General features: G+C 40.7%; 1 protein-coding gene across 3 annotated transcripts; it reads left to right on the top strand.

Moving 5' to 3' along the window:
* The first annotated feature begins 1,129 nt into the window (after positions 1-1,129).
* Positions 1,130-16,793, top strand: LOC114797066 (MORC family CW-type zinc finger protein 3-like). 3 transcript variants are annotated; one of them, XM_028991688.1, is made up of 19 exons: positions 1,130-1,245; positions 2,842-2,914; positions 3,962-4,094; positions 4,189-4,412; positions 5,160-5,316; positions 5,790-5,937; positions 7,215-7,376; positions 7,605-7,730; positions 7,815-7,912; positions 8,013-8,117; positions 8,346-8,474; positions 8,603-8,677; positions 8,979-9,024; positions 9,560-9,655; positions 9,984-10,095; positions 11,178-11,229; positions 12,380-13,166; positions 15,133-15,401; positions 15,803-16,793. In XM_028991688.1, exons 1-19 carry the CDS (start codon positions 1,207-1,209, stop codon positions 15,972-15,974), a joined length of 3,003 nt encoding a protein of 1,000 aa, XP_028847521.1. In that variant the 5' UTR covers positions 1,130-1,206; the 3' UTR covers positions 15,975-16,793. The 3 variants fall into 3 exon arrangements, with proteins under 3 accessions (XP_028847521.1, XP_028847522.1, XP_028847523.1); XM_028991689.1 differs by having other exon boundaries at positions 1,132-1,245; positions 7,215-7,343; XM_028991690.1 differs by lacking the exon at positions 1,130-1,245 and adding an exon at positions 1,571-1,968.
* Positions 16,794-17,020: the final 227 nt, after the last annotated feature.

The raw sequence follows: 17,020 nt of genomic DNA, 5'->3' as shown, positions 1-17,020 counted from the left end.
GTGGATCAACACAAAAGGCACAAATCCCGAAACCAAAAGATAAATTAATATCCTTGCATATCTGGCTGTCCGTCTCTTTTACTTTTTTTGTAGTCATATATGCACTTGTGTTGCATTTTGTGGTTTTCGGTTGCACCTTTGTCCTGGAGGAAGCTTTGTAAATGGACCAGTGGTTGCACTTGACCAAAACAACCTTCTAGTGGCAGTATTATCAAATTTACTGCACTGACAAAACTGCAGTAAAAGACACAGCAAATGAGAATGTGGATTTTAATGCATTGAGGATATTCATTTATTTACTTTATTTACTAAGTGGGATCGGGATTTGAAACCGGTAACCTTCTGATAATGGGGCTACTTCGTTAACCACTACGCCACCACGGCCCCAAAGGATGGCACGGTTCTAGAAAGATCTAAAGCCAAAACTTATCATTGGTAAATGTCAACTTAACTTCAACCCAAGAGGCACAAACTGAAGGTTTTGCAATGGCCCGTGGAGTCCCCAAACCTTTACATAAAGTTACATACTAATGGGAACACTATCGTACGCCCAAATTTGCACTTTTGATTTCTAGGGTTATTTTGTGATAGAATAAAATGCAGTCTTTGTTGAATTGTTAATGAAATGTATAATTTTTTTTACTGTGGTGTGGTTATCTGTGCACTTTCTGCTCACTTTCTTGTCCTCGCCTGTTCTCTCTGTTTTTCACCTTTCAGACTTTTTTTTGCATTTAACCTGAAAACATGCGTGCAAAGAAAATAACAGAAAGAAACCACATGGAAAGAAAGTAGCAGAACACTGCCAAGCAACACGAGGTAAAGTTCACCTACACATTCTGTACATTTCATTTTTTTTTCAGTACTTCACTGTCACAGACCTTCACAATAGCATCTGTTCTAATTGTGTACTTTTGCTGTACCCTGGTCAATTTACCCCCCAGGCGGCTCAGTTTCCCCAAGTCCTCAGATCAATTTACCCCTAAACTGGTGCAAGTTGAGCCATTAGACCTTTTTTTCTAGTTTTACATTGTCCCGTTTAGCTCTTATGTGTTCAGTTCACTTTCACCCACCGATTTACACCCACCCCGCCCTAATACTCTGCCTGTCCGGGGAACGGGGGTGCAGGGGACGCACGGTCATGTTGTTGACGCTCGCGGGCGCGCGCGCACGCACGCACGCACGCACGCGCGCACGCGGACCCGGGTGATGGCCACGCAGACAGACGCGGGGATTCCGCTGAGCGCGGTGAGCGAATAAAACCTTCCGCGTCTCTCTACGTGGCGACTTTCTGCTCGCAAGCGTGGCTTTCCACGGCGTGCGGCGCGACACTTTCCGCGATCAGCCGTGATCAAGCAAACGTCCACGACTGTGCACGTCGAGAAATGTCGTGGGTCGTGTCATAATTTGTCGTCTTGTAAATATTTGTCGTCTTCGTTAAAAAAAATAAAACCGCGATGTTCTCCGAGACGCTAGTTTAGTTTTGCCGCGTTAGTTTTGCTGTTTTGCGAATGTCACCGCGGGCGTCGTGGGAACCGCTTTCACTTTCACCGACTGAACAGTAAAGACACCGAATCACGCGAAGGCCGAGAGGAGACGACAGCACTTCTCCGTGGGTTTCCTCTCTTACTCGCGGGTTTTTTTTATGTTGTGAAGGTTGTGTGCGTGTTCGTGGGGTTTGACGCGCCACCCCGTGTCGCATGTCAGTGAAGGTGGCAGTCAGAATTTTTGACGGGCGTCTCCCGTATTTAATTTTCAGACGTCTGGAGCCACTCTGAGCCGTGGAAACGTAAAACACTGGAAAATGCATCCTTCACGGAGTGGAAAGGCGTGGGAAACACGACTTTGCAAATAGCAAAACAGTTCTGACTGCAGCAGACCAGCTTCCAGATAATGACATCGATGAAACAAAACTTGAGACAAATTAACTAAGGGGAACATTGTTATATGCATGACTGGTGGTAATAATAGGTGGGTTAACTACCTGACCATTAAATTTACATTTACCACATTTACCAGACGCCCTTATCCATAGCGACTTACAATCAGTAGTTACAGGGACAGTCCCCCCATGGAGACACTTAGGTGTCTTGCTCAGGGACACAATGGTAGTGAGTCGGTTTTGAACCTGGGTCCTCTGGTTCATAGGCGAGTGTGTTACCCACTAGGCTACTACCAGTATCACCCTGACAATTGACTGAATAAAGCACTTATTGTGGAATCTACACAAGCGAGTCGGCGCTTCTCTCCATTGAAAATGCACTCGCACGTCGTTTTATTCTCACACCAAAAACAATAAGACAAAAACGCGGAACGTAAAACGTTTTTAGTCCACCCACAACATGGCTGTGTCTCCCTAAACCTCCCATCCGCTCCTTCCTTGAATGGCCACCCGAGCATCTGCAGTGCTTCGCTCTGAACCGTCACTGTGCTGAATTCTGCTGACTTGTAATGTCACCACATTATATGCATATCTGCACTACCACTGAAATGAAATACTTAAAAATGCTGCAAATACTATAAAATATGAAAAATTACGAACCTATGAATGTCAGCAGATGCTTTAATAAATTGACCACTGTACTACTTTTGCAGTTTGCTGCAAAATAAATAATTTATTTGCATCTTTGACAAAGCAAAATAATGGACGCCCTTCATCACTGGTGCATTTACATAATAATAATAATAAGAAAGATAAATAAATAGCATGTTTTTTTTATTTTATATGGATTAGTTACAGTAATATTTCAGTAATATTTCCACTATTAATTAGCAAGGAAAATAATCTTATATAATCTTATATAATCTTGTATATACATTATTTGATTGTACTTATGTTTACAGGTTAATCCAAATTTCTTGCATTCCAACTCTACTAGCCACACTTGGCCCTTCAGTGCCATTGCTGAGTTGATTGGTGAGTGCTCCATTATTGGTTGACTGATGACCTCCTGTCAGTGTGGAGAAAAAGTTTTTGATGGATTCATATCTCTCCTCCCCTTTCAGACGCAGGTTGACATCCCACGCTGCTGGAATGTTGGCTTCACCCACGCTAATCAGTCCCATGGTAATCAGTCACAGACGCTGTCTGTGTGGGGAGGAAGTTGCTGATTTATGGTTTAGTCAAGGGTCTAAGACATAAACCAGCAACTTCCTTCCTGCACATCTTCTGTGAGACAGACAGCGTATGGGACTGATTACCTGTCAGCGTGGCTGAAGCCAACATTCCAGCAGCGGGGGATGTCAACCCTGTCAGAGGGATGGGTGGGGTGGGGTAAAACGAGACGAGATATGACTCAATCCAAACTTTTTCTCCACATTGACTCGGGGTCATTAATCAGTCCTACTGACATTTTAACATAAAGTGTCTGGTATCATATTTCAGCAGCTGTCTCCCTACACAAACAAAGGGTCATAAGTGAGACTTCAAGATAGTGAAAGTGAAGCCATTGTCATTGTGAAACACGGCAGCACAGCACATGGTGACACAACTAAATGTGTCCTCTTCTTTTAATCATCACCGTTGGTGAGCAGTGGGCAGCCATGACAGGTGCCCGGGACAGTGTGGGGACAGTACTTTTGCTCAGTGGCACCTCGGGTGGCACCATGGGAATCACCACCGGGAATCGAACCTGATTATGGGGCCACTTCAACCACTGCCCAGACAGGGTGAGTGACAGTCACCCTGTCAGAAGTCATGAGAGGGGTGAGCAGAGCTGAGACCAAGAAGGGAGAAGGGATCATAAGGTTACAGTAACATCGGCTATTTCATCTTCAATCTTCATGGTACAGTTCAAGAGCTCAGGATGATAATAACAAGTATAATATAATGCATATAACAACAACTTATTACAAATGTGCTGTACTAGCTGTGTATCACAATGAAAAAAAATCACTTTCAATTAAATCAAAAAACAACAAAAAAAAAAACCAAATCGTTGGATCTCCATTTCTGTTTTCCCAGACAATGCGTACGATCCCGATGTTCGTGCCAAGCAGTTGTGGATTGATAAAACCCAGATTAGAGGTGAGGACTGCCTGACGTTCATGGACAATGGAGCAGGGATGGACTATGATGCAATGTACAAACTGCTGAGGTCAGAATTCACTTTTAATATCCACACATACAAGCACGTATATACGGCCAGCGGAAAGTTAACAGTCCCTCTCTTCTGCAACTGCACTTTTTAGCTTCGGCTTCAGTGACAAGCAGTCCGTAGAGGGCCATGCTGCAGTGGGCATGTATGGAAATGGATTTAAATCGGGTTCCATGCGCCTGGGGAAGGATGCCATCGTGTTCTCAAAAAAACATGACAGCATGTGTGTGGGCATGCTCTCGCAGACCTACCTGGAGACAACCAAGGCCACTAACATCATTGTCCCCATTGTCAGCTACACATACAGAGGAGAACGACATATCCTTTTTCCATAGTTCAGTTCACGGTTACAACAGCACACAAGGAAGAATGCAACCAAGCTGAGACTCTTTTAAAGAATTAGGACACTTTCTATCTTGACACACATAATTAGCCAGCAGTTGTTGTTATTGGTTATTGTCACTGGCCGAGTTCGGGGACGCATTCGCAGGCATGCTTGGAGCGGGTGGAGTAGTCGTCGTACTGGGAGAGGAGGACCGGAGGCGCTTGGCCGGTGATGGTGCGGCCGGAGGTGAGCTGGAACGGGAGCGGGGCCGTGGACGCGCCGCAGCGTGGCGGGGAGGGAACTCTGGCCCCGTGGGGGGTAACGGGGAAGGAGGCTGGACGGGAGGGCGTCTGGGATGGCTGGAGATCGTCTTAGAAAAAGGGCTCAGGCAAACTCAAGGTCGATGGCGGGCGAAGGTCGTGGTCATGGATCTCTAATCAGTCTAGCGTGGGGGAATAGGGCTGGCGTCTCTGGAAATAAATTCATCAAAGAGCGGGCAGTGTCTCCTCAGTGTCATGAAGCTTTTATACTTGGCGCTGCCCGCTCTCACTTCCGTTTCCGGGTTGCCGTCTCCACGGCTGGTCTGGCACTCTCTGGTGGGCTGGAGGTGTATTGGCCGTGACAATTATATATCTTTGTTGTTATTTATTTATGCAAATCACAAAGACATGCTTGACGTGAGATTGCAGAAAAGTCTCATACCTTCTTATGTCATATAACCTTGACTTTTGATTCTGAACCGCATATGAATGAGGAGCATTTGGCCAGCTTGCAGGATATTTTGAAGTACTCCCTGTTTCAGACGCAGGAGGAATTACAGTCAGAGCTGAAGGCCATCAATGCCACTACAGCTACAAACACCTCAGGGACACGAATCATCATCTGGAACCTCAGGAGGTTAGTTGGACTGGAGGAACATATTTCTTGCCAGGTGTATTCTAAGTGTCTATACCTAGTTTTTCTTTGTCTCACGTGTATTCAAGTGCAGTCCAAAAATGTCATTTAGAGGCAATAAAATCCTTCCCAGGATATAGAAGACAGGATGTGCATTAAGGTGCTAATACATTTTTAAAAGAATACTCAACCTGCATTTGAATACCTCTGAATTATTTAGCCTTTATTCAGAATCTGGTTTAAATGCATGTAATTGACCATGAAGTCATCTAATGTAGAATGGGTACCATGTGGGCACCTTGTCTGGTTGCTGTGGAACCAGACAGCTGTGCTAAGACTCAAACTGGAAGCTTTTCCAAAAACATATCACCTCCAGTTGTGTGTCTGGAAGGTGGAAATTATGACTCTTCATCTTCTCTGGAGGAAGAACAGTCATTGCTGTAAAATCACTGAGGTAATATTGCTCTGCATCACAGAACTGCTTCAGGCAAGCTGGAGTTTGATTTTGATGCAGACCGCTATGACATCAAAATCCCTGCCGATGTGTCTGATGGCACCCAGACAAAATTTAAACGGACAGATCGCAACACGCCGACGGAACCTGAGATGGACTCTTCCCTCAGGGTGAGTTATTATGACACGTTCAGCACTCACATCTCAGAAAGCAGAATGGAGATGTTTACAAGTAAAAAGTGAAAGTGAAGCGATTGGCATTGTGATACACTGCAGCACAGCACACACTGTGGCACAACAAAATGTGTCCTCTGCATTAAACCATCACCCTTGGTGATCAGTGTGCAGCCATGACAGGTGCACTGTCCCTAAAGAGTGTCATAAAGTGTGAATGACTGTATAAAAAAAATTCTGATATTGATAGTGGTGATGTTCATGTTTATGTTGATATGGTTGACAGCTTTAGTGTACTCTCTGTACCGTACCATATTTTGGGCTAAATAAGTTAGTCCCACACTCGGCATCCCTTGCTGCATAATTTCAATTACTCAATTTTGACTATTACTCCTGAAAGAATCTAGTGTGAAGGTGGTCAGACTTATTACAATGGCACATTTTTGCCTTTCATGTGAAAAGGTTGACCGTCAATAATATATAAAATGTATGTTGATGCTGATTCAGTATTTAATAAAGTTATTCTATATATAATACTTGATGTAATATTTGATGTAACATAATATTAGTGAAAGTGGCACAGTGGGCAGCCACAAAAGGCCAAAACTCACTGAACTATTTTCTCCGATTGCTACCACTCACGCTTGACTGTTTTTATGGCATTCTACATGCCGCCTCCATAGACACATAATTTGCCTATTCTCCTCTGCAATGTCTGCTATTGAAGCAGAATGAGAATAGATTCTGCACATGCGCCAGTTTTGTGCAGCCAGTATGGATCATGCATGACACCATGACACCATGGCTGGTGTTAAAACAAACACATTTTTTGGAATATTAATAATTTAAAAAATGTGTACTTGAATTACTTTTCTCTCTCAGTTGTATTAGCTGAACCTTTTTTTTGTTGTGAACTGGCACAATACTGCTTAGTTCATGGCAGGGAACTGCAATGTTTTAAGTAGCATGGAATGTACAGTATTACGATGTCATTTTTATTGTGGATAGTTTATTAACCTTCTGTCATTTGGAGGGATTAACAGTGATTCCCACTCTATGCACACAGTAGGATGGTAGTAGCCTAGTGGGTAACAGAAGTGTTCCTGAGTCTCCAGGGGGACTGTCCCTGTCACATCTGATTGTATGTCGCTCTGGATAAGGACGTCTGATAAATGCCGTTAATGTAAATCTGCACAGGACTTTAACTCGCTTTGATAGATGTGTGATTTGACAACTTTCTATAAAACATTTATGTCTCTGTTTTATTGACCCAGGCCTACTGCAGCATTTTGTACCTGAAACCCAAAATGCAGATCATCATCCGGGGGCAAAAAGTAAAGACACAATTGATATCAAAAAGTCTCGCTTACATCGCAAAGGACAAATACAAACCCAACTTTATTGTATCCTTGCTTGTCAATTATTCTAAATTGGAGGTACTGATAATGTTTGCTAATGCTTTCATTCTTTAATTTTTCATTCTTGATTATATTTATTTCTCATAATCTGGAAGATATTCTGACGAAATTTGATGAGATGTTTGTGAGATGAACTGTGTATAGTTAGTGTGTTACTTAGCATGTATACGTGTGTGAATATATGTTTGGCTGGCTATTGCTGGAGTTCGGTTACTTATTTATTTGCCTCCTTGACCTATGCTTCAGACAAACAAACAAAACATCCCTATAATATTTGGCTACATCACCGAGAGAGATGACAACTACGGTGTCATGATGTACCATAAAAACCGCCTGATCAAAGCCTATGAGCGTGTAGGCTGCCAACGTAAGGTAAAAGTTTTTCCCCTTTTCTTTTCTTTTCTTTTCTTTTCAGAATTCTGATAATAATAAGACTTGTTTGTTTATTGTTAATAGGCTAATATAAGAGGTGTGGGAGTCATTGGGGTTATTGAGTGTAATTTCCTCAAACCAACTCACAACAAGCAGGATTTTGATGACACAGACGAGTACAGGTCAGTGTGTGTGTGCTGCTGGATAGAAAAGAGAAAATGTTTGAGTATGTGTATATATTTAGGGACGAACAGAAGATCTTTTTTTCAATATTTCATGCAGGAAAACTATATACACTCTGGGTTTAAAGCTTGAAGAGTATTGGAAGGAGATCCAACACAAGAGAAAAAAGCTCGATCCTGACTGCCCTCCTGTGGAAGATATCGAGTAAGTGAAAAATTGCTGTGATTATCCTTTTGGGATGTTGGACTATTGGTCACTCGTTAATTTAAACATCACACCACAGCACACACACAACACTAGATCCAGTGATCAGGCAGTACAGACCATGGCCACTAACAAATAAAAAATATACATTTAATTCCAGCTTTCTGTCTATCCCCAGTACATACGTTTTTTGGACATACTCAGTTTGTGACATTTCTGATTATATAGAAAACGACCAGACCAGACCTGGGTTGAGTGTGATAAGTGTCAGAAGTGGCGGAAGCTTCCAGACGGCATCAATAGCAAATGTCTTCCTGAACTGTGGTACTGCCACATGAATCCAGATCCCCGTTTTAGGTAAACAATTAGGTGTTTTTAAAGTTGGTGTCATTAAAGTTTAATTCAGTCCATTTTCAAGTACAAATAAGAATATTTTTGATGATGCTGTCTTGCTGTATTAAAATGGGTTTGCAATCTCTTTGCAGGAGCTGTGAAGTGGAGCAGGAGTCTCCAGATTCTGAGGACGAACAGTCAACCTACAAGAAAACATATAAACAAGAGTATGTTACACTGAGCACTTTATGCACAATTTTTAAACTGTCTCTAAATGCAGCACTTTGCTCTAAATGTGGGATTTGTTTGCTAGTAAGGGCAGATGTCCTTAGGGTTTATGTAAATGAAACCCTTAATTACTACTTTTAACTGTTTCACTATATCAACAAATATTTGGACCTGTTGCCAGTGTGTAATTTGTTGTAGGTTTATGTGGTTATATTAAGAAATTTGAGTGGGAGAATAATTTAACATTGCTTCTGTATATCGTAGATGTCTAATAAAACAATGTTTTGCTTTTTTCCCCAGAGAACGTCGTAATAAGGAGATTTCCAGACAGCAGGAACAAACACAGGTATGTACATCCGTAATGCAGGAAATGCAGCTGCTATGCAACCCCAGATCGATATCCTACATCCCAGCAATTTTTTAAGATTATTGCTGTAACATTCAAGGAAGCAGTCATTGTCTGCTTTAAGAAAGATAAAGAGAGAGTATTTAAAAGTATTTAAATAAAATCAAAATGTATGCAAACTGACCCAAATGAACAAAGCTTTAAAGCTTTACTTTAAATCTGGTTTTGTATAGATTAGTATAAGCAGTTGTTCGCCTCTTAAAGCAATCTTTATTTTCAGCTCTGGGTATGTGCAAATACACAGAATATTATACACAGAAAATTGTATTCCCCTGGAGCAAAGGATGTAATATTTAATCTGAAAAGAAAAAAGTCTACAGCACAATAACATAAAAGTGCAATATCAAATTTGTTTTACAGATAATATATTTATAATTATAGAAATATAACAGGTGGCTAGAGAGTCCTTCCTGTTTCACTTTAATATGGCCACTATCGAGGATTAAAATTAGGCTATGCTTTAATTATCCATTAGAAAGAACAACAGTTGAATCAGATGGTCACCCTGGCAAAACAGAATGAGATTTTGCAACTGCAGAAGAAGTGCCTCCAAAAGCAGCTAAGAAGAACGGTGAGTGAGCTGGAATATCACTGAAACATAAGAAGAGAATGAACAATATTTTTCAAATCTCTATAGTTTTATAAAAGCGAAATGAGTGTACTTTAAAACTACAGAAATGTTTCATTACATTTACGGTATTTATTAGATGCCTTTTCCAGAGCGACTTACAATCAGTAGTGACAGGGACAGTCCCCCTGGAGCAACTCCGGGGTGTCTTGCTCAGGTAGTAAGTGGGATTTGAACCTGGGACACTCATAGGCAAGTGTCTTACACACTAGGCTACTACTCACATAATTACTGTGAATATGTGTCTTTATGTGTATATCTGTTTTCACAGAGAGCTTCTGTCCGATGGTCTGCTTCATCTGAAACCCTTTCACAAGTCCCTGCAGTATCAATGGCAGGGAATGTATCACCTGCTAACAGTAGCAACAGCATCAGTCCTCATGGTGAGGATGCCACCTTTGAATGGTCTATGTACATGTGTGTGTGTTTGGGTGTGTCTTGCTGTGAATATTAATCCAAGCTGTCAATATTAATCCAAGACACTACTTGTGTGACCAAACAGGTATACCAAGTTTTGTTGGTGCCAAGTTTCCGTGATAGTGAAGTCTGAAAGTGTGATGAAACTGGAGGCAGTGAAGTAGGGGCAGTGGTGGCCAAGTGGGTAATGAAGCAAAGGTATAATTGGAAGGTTGCCGGTTCAAATCCCAAACCACCAAAGGGAATCCTTGTTATATATTCCTGCACATATTAATATGTTTAAATTTAGTAGTTTGCATCATGTGATCTGAGCCAAGATAGGGTACAATGCAAGGCCATTGTATTTCCAAAATGTGTGGAAACATTCTAAGACTCTAAGATTTGGCCCTCTTTAGCCTTTGCAGGATTTGCATTTGAGAAGACAAGAGTGTTCCCGGTATGAAAGTTCGATGTAAATAACTCCCGGCCTGGATGGGGGCTACTCTGGATCCGGGATTCGGACTGGAGTTTCCTGTTGGTCCTATGTTATTATATTTCCTGATTGTTTTCACCGGTGTCTGCCTGTATAAAGCTGCCCTGTTTGTTTCTGCTCGCTGTCGGGTCATTGTTTGGTGATGTTTCCAAACATCACCATTTTTCCTGTTTCCTGTTGCGTGCTCCCCTGTCACACGTTGTTCATATGCGTCTTCCTTCCTCGCCATGTCCAGCCATCATGACACTTCTTTTCAGGGGATGGACACAAATGTAGTTGACTTCTTTAAGAGTGTAAATCCATTTTACACTTCATTTACGCAGTAAATAGTTACAAGTGACAGTTAACATCTGATACTTCCATAAAATATATCAACATGTCCATCCAAGAACAGAATATAATAGAATATTTTATTTAGGCTCATGTTAACTGTTATGTCCCAGACTGAGATTGTGTTGAGGGTAAGATTGCTGCAAGGTGCTGAGATCACACTTAAACACATTTAACTCATAAGCCTTCATCTAAACCTTCCTTCCTGGCCAGTAAAAACGATTTTTATTCTGATTTTTCTTGCAGCGGGTCCCAGCTCCACCTCCTGTGCCACGCCACGCAACTCCACTCCTGTCAGGTCGACAATCTTCTTAATCTGTTCAGTTAAACTTTCAAGTTTATGTCACTCTCAGGTCTCAAGACCAGAGCTTTGTCTTTGTTTTATCATGTAATGATTTCCATCATTGTTCTCCGCTAAATGGTTTTAGTTTAGTTTATTGATTATTATTAAGTGCCATCTTAAAAATGGAGCATACACAAAACCACTAAATAAAACAATAATGAGTTAATTCACACATCCACACAATTGAACATCATTTCACAGATGCCCCTAAAAATGTTGATTAAAAAACATGTATTGGCAGAATTAGCTGAAGCTACTGCAGTGGGATCGAAGTTGTCCTTGTTTTAATGCTTCCCTACCATCTACCTAGTGGGAGCATTTCAGAGAGTGTATGTTCAGGATGAGATATGTCCTTTATGAAGTTTTGTGCCTTCTTATGACACCAGGAACTGTGCAGCTCCTCCAATGTGGGGAGAGGGCAGCCGATTTTGGGCAGCCGATGCAGTATGTCAAGATGCTCTCAGTAGAGCACCGATAAAAGGACATTGGGAGATGTAGTTTTTCCTAAAAACCCTCAGGAAGTAGGGTCTCTCCTGGGCTTTTTTATCATTTGCATAGTATTCACTCCCCAGATCAGATCTTCCTTAAGATATGGAATTCGACACACCCGCTCCAAACTGTCCCCGTTTATGTACAGTGGAAGCATAAATGCATTTGTGCAGTCTCATCATTCTCATTCATCATCTAGTTTCATGTCTGAGATTCACATCTGTGCCTTTGAGGTGCATATTTTTCCTACGGTTGTGTCTCATTTATTTGATGTTGTAGATTAATTTAAATATTCTTCCTATACTTTTTTTTCTATACTTCCTGCCTTTTTACTGTAATTAGGCAGATTTGCTCCCTACCGTTGTGCTTGCACATTTATTCTGAAAGGTGATGACAGCATTTTCTGCTACATACTTAGTCAATCAGAAAATGTATTCAGTCAGACTGCAGTGAAAAAGGGTGAAAGTGGTAAAATTGATGTATTATGAGGATACAGTGGGATTGACATATACCTAGACTTTTCTATTTGCCATTTTGTATATCTCCTCCATTGTGGTAACTAACAACCATGTGTTAAACGAATTAAAGCCCAAATTAATTTAATCCTCATAAACAGGGCGAGGAGAACACCCAGAACAAACATGGATGGCATGAGAGCAAAGAGACTTAAGACCGATAGTGATGGGAATGATAATGGCAACGCCAGCACTGTTCCGATGCCAATGAGTGTTGAGTCAGGGGTCGGAGTAAGTGAAGCGTCTGAAGAGGAACGTGACTGTTTGGAAATGATAGCAAACATGCCGACAGAATGTTTGGATAATGAAATGGATACAGCATGTTTCCTCGGAGAAGCTCCATCCCCTAATCCTGAAAAGAAGCATGTCGCCATTCAAACAGAGATCCAAATGCCTGTCAAAATGGAAAAAGATGATGAAGGAAGTGATGGAGAAGAAAAGGGAAACAAAAGAAAAACAGAAGGACAAGAGACTGAAGGAAGAGGATTTGATTCTATGGCCCACATAGTGGAGGAGACGACAAATGCGGAGTTACAGACAGCAGAATCACACATGAATATAATAAGTGGCTGTTTGCCAAACCCACTGATAAAAGTAGAGCTGCATGATCAAGGACAAAGAAGGACACCGGACATTTCAGCAGAACCCAGAGAAGGGGTGCATGGGGAAAGACTCATTCAGGAGGCCCAAACACAGCAAGACCATCTGCTGGAGCTCCTTGAGGTGACTGCCCAGGAAAGAGATAACTCCAAGAGGATGTTGGATGGTCTTTCCTCTCAGGTTGATGACCTGCAAAAGCAACTTCAGGATCTGAAAAGAGAGTGTGAGGAATTACGAAATCAGAGGAGTGAACTGGTCCAGGACAGGATGGAGCATAAAAAGGCCAAGGTAGGATCTTTTCCCGTCTGATGGAATTTTAGTCACATTGAAAGGAGCTTTTTTAGGGACTGCAGACTAAAACTTGTCAGCCAAACAGCTAATTTGTGTTATTAATCTTGATTTAATTGACAGCTCTATATATTTCATAACAGATACATTATAGACAACACTCTTAGCCATACTGTCATGTACTGAATAATAATAATAATAATAATTATACATTTATTTATAAAGCACATTTTCAAAAACAGAATGCTGTACATATAAGAAATATTACACTGAATTAAACAATGGGTGAGGATAAAATTAACATCAAGAGTTAATCAAAAAGAATGAAAAAAAAGGGTTTATCCTGAAGTTTTCTTTTGGAGTAAGTTAGCAATATATACATGAGCTTGGTCATTTAGACCTTTAAAGACAAAGTGTAAAATTTTGAACTTAATTCTAAAATCAACTTCGGCCCACTGTTCTATGCTGCAATGAGGTCCATGTTAAATGAAAACTGAACTTTCCCTGAGTCGACTGTGAGAAGCAGGTCGTTTGTTACACGCAGCAGTGCAGACTCTGTACTATGAAGGCTTTTAAAACCTGACTGAAACATTTCAGCAATGTTATTACTATTTAAATGGTTCAAAAATTGAGGTTGAACAACTTTCGCTAAAATCTTTGACCGAAACAGAAGTTTGGAAATTGTCCGAAAATTATTTATGTCTGCAGGATCAAGGCTGGGTTTCTTAAGAAGGGGCTGAACAACCCCCTGTTTAAAAGCCAAAGGAACCTTGCCTTATTTCAGAGAACTATTAATAATTGCTATAATGTCTTGACCCATGCATCCAAAGATCTGTTTGTAAAGTTTGGCTGGGAGTGTATCTGTGGCTTGAGCTGAATGATTTACGTGTTTGACAATTTTGTCCAAAAAGGATGAAGAAACTTCTTCAAACTCAAACTGTATTCATAGTTGGGGTCCTAGTGAACCGGAATTGATCTCTTCACCGATGGTAACTTGAAAGCACGTTGTAAGTCGCTCTGGATAGGGGCGTCTGCCAAATGCCGTAAATGTTCTTCAAACTCATTGAAACTAGGTACAGCTATTGGTGGTGGTAGAGGAGGACACATCTTCGGTATAATTGACCTGGGCCGTCGCTTCACCGAAAAAAGCCAGAAACTTATCTGTGCATTCAGGAGCAGCACCAGGGCTCTGCACTTACTGCGAATTTAGCAAGTGGTCAATAGTCTGAAAGAGTGTTTCGGGATTCCCATTATGAGATTTTACCATATCTGAAAAGTATTGTACCCTATCTGATTTAACAGATTCATTAGATATGTTCACAGAGTGTTTCATCAGATCATGAGAGATCTGAAGTTTGTCCTTTTTCCATTTCCTCTCAGCTTTCCTACACCCTTGTCTTGATCCCTGATGTCGTTATTAAACCATGGCTGTGGTTTAGATTTATTTTAAAGGGTGCAGTAGTGTCTAGGATAGATATGGTAGTTGAGTTAAACTGAGAGACCAAGTTGTTAGCATGACTAAACGGTGTGAGGGACATGATGAGTTTGTGTGTTGAATTGAGCAAAAAATCCTTTAGATCAAATCGAGCATCTGTGGGAAGTACCAGAAAAGTTGGAGGCATGCTGATGTCTTGGTGCCAGATATGCTTTGCTCTGGTCTGGACTACTCAATATTACCACTCTGTTGGAGCCAGCAATATGAACTACAGTAGCGCTTCTTGTACCAGTCTTTTTTTATTTATTTATATATATTTGCTTTTGTGAGCCACGATCGCTCCTGAATCAATAGTCAGTTGACATTTTTTGACTCTTTTAGAAGATCCTGAAGAAACTCAGAACATTCAACATGCCACAGTTTTGGAGATGCTATAACCATTACCATTGGTCCTTGTCAAAGTCTCTCAAATATTTTGTGCTTCCAACAAATCATCTTCATATTTTTTTCATTTTCTGATCTCGTTTGCAGGGTGAAATGTCAGAGGCAACAGTGTTGTCTCACCTTCAGCAACTGAATGAAGTTATAGATGATCTAGGGAGAGCCACAATGGAGGCTGAAGAGTGTAATAGCAGACGCCCAGGTGAAGATAAGACCCAAAATACAGAGGTCAACAGCAACAAAGACGATGGGAGAGTCGACTCTGCTTCTAACTGGAAAGAAAAGAATGATGGAGATGGAGACAACACCCAATCTGATGACCATTCAAGCAAGAAATCGGATGCAGAGCTCAAACTGAAGTAATCCTTGTTTAAATGGTCTAGTTGCACACACAGTAAGCAAGATGATAAATTCAAGTGGGGTGTCTCTGCTAAGCAGGCTGTTAATTCCTGAAAAATGTTGAAATATATCAGTGGTCATTTGAGAATAACACAGCCGCCTATGAACCAGACAACCACAAAGTCACAGGTTCAAACCCCGCTTACTACCATTGTTTCTTTGGGCAAGACACTTTACCCTGAGTGTCTCCAGGTGGACTGTCCCTGTAATTGTATGTCACTCTGGATAAGGGCGAAACATATGAAACATCCTAGTGAGTGGGAAGAAAATTTGCTAATAATATTGTAATAATTATCTAGAGGGACATTTCGATTTTTGATGTATTAGACTGATTCTGTCCTTTTCTTCTTTCCTCAAACAGCCTGAATCGGCTTCGTCGCCTTGTAGGTCGTCTCCTGGTCTCTATCATCCCATCTCTGGACCTGCAGCAGATCGATTATGACAACAATGTCATTGATGAAATTCTTGACAACGTTCTGACAGAAATTTCTCAATCTGAAAAAGCAGATCATGTGGAGGATCAGCCAGACTGACCTCAGAGATGCAGTTTTTAAGTTTTTCTGGACAATATGGTTTGAGGGACCTACATGCTCCTTTTTTTCACTGTTTTTTTTTTTATTTCTCAAAAGATTTTATTAAACGATTATCAAAGTTTGTTGATTTGTCAAGCAAAAAAACATGATCATGCACCCATCTGCAGGTACATTTTCTTTACGTTCTGACAAACAGATTGAAATTGCAGCAGTGCGTCCATGTATAGCATTAATAATGTTTGTCACGTAAGTCAAAGTTCTGAATCAAGATGAGACCACCAAAGACACCACAGAGGAGTCCACATAGGACTGATAACCCAACTAGATTACATTTAGAACATCATTTATATTCTGTGTTCCTTGTTTTTCTATCAGCTATTTCGTACATATATGAAACATTAAATGCACTAGTATATTTGTTATTAATATATTAATTAAATGCTTTACAGCGTTTTCTACTCAAAATCTTGTGTTTTAATTAAACTGATGACCGATTAATTTATTCTTTTGAATTTCATTTGTGATTTCCATTAAAATTTCATTGGCAAAGATCGTTGAATATAAAGATTACATTTATAAAGTGTTAACCAATATTGTTGTTGTGATGTGTTTAGCAGGAATTGGCAGGAATTCTTGACTGAGGGAACTGTTGCAGGTCATTATATTATCAGTTCATGTTCATGTATGATATCTTTTTCTTTACATTTCCGGGTCTGTTTTTTTTTTACACAGTTTCTTCAGTTTTTAGAGCTTCCACTGAAAATGTAATCAGGGACAATATATGCAGTAAAATTCATTGCTTTCTGTCTTGTCAAACAACCCGATGATGGAATTGACATGTGGGGGTCATTTATGATATTCTGCTTTCCAATTCTTGATTCTGCTCTTTATGCAGTATTTATGTATTGCATAAGGCTCTGTCTGTGTGTGTGTGTGTGAGTCATTGCATGGCATCCAGATGACAAGTCAATTTGTTACTTATTGCCTGGAACTTAGCGACACAGAAAACCAAATAGAAAAGAGAATCACATAAAACAAGAAAAGAC

This window comes from Denticeps clupeoides, chromosome 9 (genome assembly GCF_900700375.1).
Source record: "Denticeps clupeoides chromosome 9, fDenClu1.1, whole genome shotgun sequence".
Lineage (NCBI taxonomy): Eukaryota > Metazoa > Chordata > Actinopteri > Clupeiformes > Denticipitidae > Denticeps > Denticeps clupeoides.
The sequence above is the reverse complement of the archived record's forward strand: the minus strand, read 5'-3'. Positions and strand labels throughout refer to the sequence as shown.